At 54.9% G+C, this 6,222-nt stretch overlaps 1 protein-coding gene across 7 annotated transcripts in view; it reads right to left on the bottom strand.

Moving 5' to 3' along the window:
- Positions 1-1,566: 1,566 nt before the first annotated feature.
- PNPLA6 (patatin like phospholipase domain containing 6) overlaps positions 1,567-6,222 on the bottom strand; it is a 45,881-nt gene continuing 41,225 nt past the window's right edge. For 5 of the 7 annotated variants that reach the window (XM_069093085.1, XM_069093260.1, XM_069093348.1 and 2 more), the window contains 8 exons: positions 5,239-5,308; positions 3,894-4,010; positions 2,986-3,134; positions 2,756-2,908; positions 2,507-2,626; positions 2,294-2,390; positions 2,048-2,157; positions 1,567-1,882 (listed from right to left, as the gene is read on the bottom strand). In XM_069093085.1, coding sequence (XP_068949186.1) covers positions 1,811-1,882; positions 2,048-2,157; positions 2,294-2,390; positions 2,507-2,626; positions 2,756-2,908; positions 2,986-3,134; positions 3,894-4,010; positions 5,239-5,308 — 888 coding nt within the window. In that variant the 3' untranslated portion in view covers positions 1,567-1,810. Of the gene's footprint in view, positions 1,883-2,047; positions 2,158-2,293; positions 2,391-2,506; positions 2,627-2,755; positions 2,909-2,985; positions 3,135-3,893; positions 4,011-4,104; positions 4,222-5,238; positions 5,309-6,222 lie in introns of all 7 variants that reach the window. The other 2 variants (XM_069093174.1, XM_069093303.1) reach the window with 1 other exon arrangement.

The following is a 6,222-nucleotide window of genomic DNA, read 5'->3' as shown; positions in this document are numbered from 1 at the left end:
ATGAGGGAGATGGTGATCAGACAGGAGAGGAATGTGGGCAGAAAGCCCCCTAGGCAGCGGCTCAGTCAGGAGGCTTCCTGACTGGCTGTATTCTGGATGCTGCAGACCAGGTGGCTGAATCCCCAGTGTGGGGATGGCAAGCACGGTTCTCTGGAGGGCTGCTAGAGAATTCACGCTTAGAGAGAACTACAGGCCGTACTAGGCTTGGGGAACTTGAGCTAGATACAATAGATAGGGAAGTTTCGGCACCACCCAGGCTGGAACTAGGTCATTTTCCATTATGTACATTCCTAATCAACTTGTCCCAATGTATTATATCTGAATTTGTATATTCTCTAATTTCCCTTGTAAACAAATCTTAAAAAAACCAACCAAGTCCTCATGGTGTACAGTGTGTAGAGACAGGGGTACATAATAAGAGGAAAGGAGTGGAGGCTAGACCAAGGCACCCTGTCCCAGGGGCGGCAACAGAGGAAAGGGCAAGGTTAACCAGGGAAGGGGCAGAGATCCCTGAGCCCAAGAAACAAGAGGCCACTTGGCACCAGGAAGGTCAGGAGAGAGGCTCCTGTCTTTGAGTAGGAGGCTCAGTGACAAGTGAGTATTTCTGAAGTAATGAAAAGAGCAAGCCCTGCAGTCAGATGAGAAGGTTAAGTTCAGGGAAGGAACTAGACTCTCTAGGACAGAGGTGGGGAGCCTGCGGCCACATATGGCCCTCCAGGTCCTCGGGGGCAGCCTTGGGACTAAGTCCGAGCTTTACAGAACAAATCCTTTTATTAAGAGGGTCTGTTCTGTGAAGTTTGGGTTCAGAGGGCCGCACTTCAGGACCTAGGGGGCCACATGTGGCCTCCAAGCTGCAGGTTCCCCACCCCTGCCCTGAGGTTGCTGTGGTTCAGTGAGGCCCAAGGCCCCATGCTGGGTCCTACTTGAGAATTTCTCTGAATACACCCCCAACTCCTGCACCCGGCTCATCTACCTTCCCATCCTCAGCTCACCTGCTTCCACTCCATGAAGCCCCACAGCCCTGATCCCTGGACAGCTTCCTCACTCTTTCCCAAACAAGCATAGCACATCCCCACTCCTGCCCAGTGCCTCTGCCTGTCAAAGACTTCGTCCCTCTTGAAGCGCTCCTCAAACCCCGTTCCTGACCCCTGGGCCTGCAGGGCTCCTTCCCAAGGGAGGGACTCACTGGAGCACTCCCTGCTTGTCACCCTCTCACTGATGCATTCTTTGGAATTTGTATATACATATCGTCTACTTACCCTCACAAGTAAACCCCAGAGAGAGTACTCATGGTCTGGATTATGTGGCATCGAGGGTAAGAAAGTAAAGAGGGACTCTTAGCAGGCCTGGCTGGGCTCTGCAGGTTTTCTTCCCTGGGTGTGCTCTTGCCCTCCTGGCAAGCTCCTGGGGACAGGCCTTGGGGAAACTACGTGAACAGCTGGAACTGGCTCAATAGTGGAGAAGAGTGGCCCCCTTGTGGCCACTCTGGCAAGTGACCGCCCAGTGGCTACCTGAAAAGGGCTTTAGGGACTCTGATCCTTGGGTCCAGGAGGCAGCAAGCAGGCATAAAGGAAGCTATGAGCATTTATTTGGGGTGGGGGGGAAGGGTAGGGTCAGATCAGTGCAGGCCCCCCCACCCCAGGGCAGCTCAGTCCAGTGCCAGGTCCAGTGCAGGTGCTGAAGAGTGGGCAGGCAGAGCTGGTGCTTGGGGCCCTTCCCCACCCTGTGCCACACCCTTCCCTCAGCTGGGGCCCGATTGGTCCTGGAGTCACTCCCAAGACAGGAGGATGGAAGCCCCTCCAGAGAGGGCTCAGGCCTCCGCAGTAGAACCAGGGAGGTCCTGGGGGCGGCCTCTCCGATGCCTCAGACTCTTCTCCTCATCCTGTAATAGCAACAGCCTTATGTAGGTCCTGGTCATGGCCAGCCCATAGCAGGGGCTGGGACAGGGCAGAGGGGAGGCAGTTGGGAGACGCTTGGGGGCAAGAGGCTCAGAAGTCCAAACAGAACCGGGAGAGCTCAAGGGGAAACACCGGCTATTTCTACTCACAGTCTCAAAGGTGCTGCTGGGGGTCCCCCCTCCAGGGGAGCCCCCTTCATCTCGGGCTCCATCAGGACCACCATCCTCTTCATACTCTGTCAGACAATCTGATTCCTCTCCTAGGATTTATGGGGAGAGACAGTCACAGGCTGACTGGGCCTCCTCTGGCTACTCCCCCAACCTTGCCCCTTACCCCCAGCCACTCCCTCCCCAAACCCCACCAGGTCCCAGGGTCTTAGTTTCCCCCTCCCTCACCATCAGCATAGCTGTCAGACACATAGCTTTTGGTTGGCTCAATCCGGGACACGATCTCTGCTAAGTCAGTAAAGCCCGCACTGGGACAGGTCAGCACCTGAGGAATCACCATGGGAGTCAGAGTGTATGAGGGGGTGGGGATGGGTGTGTGGGGCACGGGGTGGGGGTGGGGGGAGTTCACCATTGTTGGGGGGGGGGATCTCAGTGACTCACATCAGTGGTGCGCCGACTCTCATTAAGGTCAGCAGAACGCCTGTCCCTCAACATCTTCTCAATGATGTCTCCACGGCTCCAGCCCCCAAACACCACCTTCCCATGCTGATAACCCACGTCCTGCAGGGCCAAGGGAAGGGTGGGGAAGGGGTTCAACCTGAGATCCCTGAGGCCACCGATCCCCCCACCTTGACCCCATTCCTGCCCACTGCCCCCATCCCTACTCCCACCCTGCCCCCCCATACTCACATAGATCTGGTCAAACTTGCCGAAGTCCATGGTTTTGAAGCAGTCTATGGGTGGGCGCAGATACTCACAGTAGGAACTTGACTTCACTATCTCTAGCTGCCTTACACAAGACACATACGCCAGGCGGGACTGGATCTCCGCCATGTCTGGCACCTACAAAGGAATGGCACCTCGCTTAGCCCAGCCTGGATCCTCTGCCCCCAGGCTCTGAGTTGGGAGGCCTCACTCACCTTGACCTTCTCAGCCCAGGGGTTGAGACGCTTCCAGAGGAGCCACCAACCCGACAGACTGTCTCCATAGTTGCTCAGGTCAGTTTCATCCTGACTGCCTACATCGATGGCTATCACCGTCTTCGCCCCCATATTCCGGGCAATATCAGCTGCAGGGCAGAGATGGGGGGTCAGCTAGTATAATGGAGAACTGAGGGAGGTCCAAGGGGCTGTTAAAGTCTACATGTGGGCCTCAGTGTGTGAACACTCAGCACTTCCTTTTGAGGATCGAGAAAAAGAAGTGTGCTCAGGAAATGGGGTCCCTCTGTCAGACTGCTTCTGAACCCCAGCCCAGACCCAATGTCTCCAAGAGGACTGCCCAAGGTTGGGGCCACAGGACAGGCAGGGAAGGACCCCTTTCCTCCCACCCTGCCCCAAAGGGGTAAGTGGGCGGGGGGAGAGGCTAAGATGGAAAGGAAATTGGGAGGAAAAGGCACAGGAGGCAGCCTGCTGCCACACCATTCAGTTTCCCAAGATACTTTTCTTCCCTTTGCCTTCTGTGTGTGCCCATACGATGTACATGGAGCCACAGGTGACCTAAGTGCTCAGGTTCCCAGGACTTACAGGGGGCAAGCTGATGCACCTGTGCTTGAGGGAGAGCAGGAGAGGGTGCAAGGAAAGGAGACCTGTGTGTAACTAGAGGCCTCACCAGAGGCCCAGGAGAGAAGAGGAGGGTTCCTAGACTTGGTCCGGGATTGCTGGAGCTGCAAAACTGAAGCTAGTGGGCAACTGTCTGAACCTGTCTGTGTCTGCAGGCTCTCGGCTCCTGTGGGCCACTCCTGCACACTTCTGTGGCCAGATCCATACAAGACCATGCTCAGCTGCGCCTGCATGCAATGCCCCATGCCCACCCTGGCCCAGTCACTTGCCTGGAAGGTTGTTAATGTAGCCGCCGTCCATGAGCAGGTGGCCATCCTTCGGGTCACAGAGTGGGGGCAGGTAGCCCGAGAGCGTCATGCTCGCCCGGACATACCGCCACAGAGACCCTGCCCAGGGAGGGGGGACACCACGTCAGGCCCCCCACCCAAGGGCCCCCCCTCACCTGAGGGGGGGCCAAGAGCAGTGACCCCCGGTGCTGACCTGGGACATTGTTAACATAGCACCCATCCACCAGGTGGTGCCCATCCGAGGGGTCACACAGGGGGGGCAGGTACGGGCTGTAGGAAGAGCTGGCGCGGACATACCGCCACACGCTGCCTGCGGGGGGACAGAGTGGGAGGGGAGTGTGAGAGGACAGGGGAACAGGGGTAAGGGGATGGGGAAGCGACAGAATGGGGCAGGGTGTGAGGGAGAAAGGGATGGAGATGAACAAGTATGGAAGGCACTGGACCAAGCCACATGCTGCCTTCAGAGAAGGGACAAACCATGAGAGACAAAACAGGAAGGCACAGGCTGCAGAAGCACGAGGCCAGATGTAACCACATACTCCTTTCAAGGGGACAGAGAAAGACGGCAGCATGAAGGGAAGTAGAGTGATGAGGGGCCAGGGGAATAAGTGAGCAGAGGGGCAGGCAGGGGTGCTATCAGGTAAATGGAAAAGATGAGGGGAAGAAGGGACCAGACACCTGAGGGGAGAGAGGATAAGATCAAAGAGGCTGAGAGATGGCAGGAGGAGTACCACACTGGGGGGACGGGGAGAGTGAGAGAGGAAGAAGAGTGGAAGAGGGCAGCAAGATGAAGTTTCAACCTGGGGAAAGTGAGGACCTTTGGTGGGGCCCCCATATCTGCTCCCAGCTCAGGGCCTGGGAGTCCAAACCATCCAGAGGGTCCCTGATGGGTTAGCAGGTTAGAAGTTAGAGGTCACTGGGGCTGGGGAGCCCTGACCAGCACCCCAAGGCAGACAGGCAGCTCAGCTGTTAACAATGTCCCAAATGGCTCAGCCCGGCTTCCCCTTCACCCAGGTCCCCAGAAACCATGGCCCTTTAAAGCTGAAAACCACAAACACTCACCCCAGCCCCCTCCCTGAGAATCCACTCCAAAGAGAAGTACAGTCCAGCCCTCCTACATAAGAGCCCTCAAGTGACCCAAATGAAGGGGAACTTGCATAGGGATGTGCCAAGGTTACCATCAAAGGGTTAGTAAGTGAGTGCTCTAGTGTTGCGTCTGAGCAGGATCGGGTCCCAACACCCGCCCCATTCCCCTTCCTTGGCAGCCAGGTCCCCTGAAGGGGAGTGAAGGAGTGGGCCCTAGGAGAAAGGATCTGGAGGAGCCTACCATCCTTGTGCACACGCATGGCTGAGGCGGTAATATCTGTGGTCACGTTGAAGTAAGGCAGCCACAGATCCTAGGGGGAAGAGAGAGAGTGATTAGCGGACAAAAGATGGTGGAGAAGCACACAGGGATGACGATGTGAGGACATTGACCAGGGAAGGCTGGAGGGAATGTTGCTAAAGCCTCACTTTTCTCTTGGTAGGAATTACATCTAAAGCTTTTAAGAAGCCTTATAATAGCTAACTATAGCCCATTAAGGCTTAAAAACGCTTTACACACATTATTTCGTATCTGAGGTTCATAACAATTGTATCTTTAGAAGGCACCTCTTCCTCTCCCTCCCTGTGCTCCCAGGAATAGAACCCCAATGGATAAAGTCCCTGGCTTACATGTCAGGAAGTACCTTTTACTCTGAGATAAACACACAAAGAATGAAGGTCTTTATATGCTTTTTGTCTCCCCCCATTAGAAAATAAGCTCCCTGTGGGTAGGGATTGGTTTGTTTTTTGCACTTGTACCCCTAGAGCCTGGCACATAGCAGGTGCTAAATAAATGCTTGTAGAATGATGGATGGATGAATGGAGGGATGGATGGACCTCTAGAGGGGTGGATGGATGAATAAACGGACAGAGGGAGGGATGGATGGGTGGACGAACGGACAGAGGGATGAATGGATGGATAGATGGATGTACAGAAGGATGGATGGACACACAGATGAACATGGAGAAACTGTCAGTCTCCCTGGAGTCCTTAACCTCTTTGGTCATCAGTTTGGGGAAGCCTGAGGACCTCTTCTCAGAATCATGTTTTCAAATGTATAAAATAAGACACACAGGATGACAAAGGAAACCAATTATGTTAAAATACAGTTATAAAAATATTTTTAAAAACATGCTCACAGAATCCAGTTTAAGAACCCCTGGTCTTGGGGTAGGTAGGTGGCGCAGTGAAGAGAATACTGTCCCTGGAGTCAGAAGGACCTGAGTT

This window comes from Petaurus breviceps, unplaced genomic scaffold (assembly GCF_028583685.1).
Source record: "Petaurus breviceps papuanus isolate PSGF00001 unplaced genomic scaffold, PetGlider_PUasm1.0 103, whole genome shotgun sequence".
NCBI classification, from domain to species: domain Eukaryota; kingdom Metazoa; phylum Chordata; class Mammalia; order Diprotodontia; family Petauridae; genus Petaurus; species Petaurus breviceps.
This window is presented reverse-complemented; position numbering and strand designations above follow the sequence as displayed.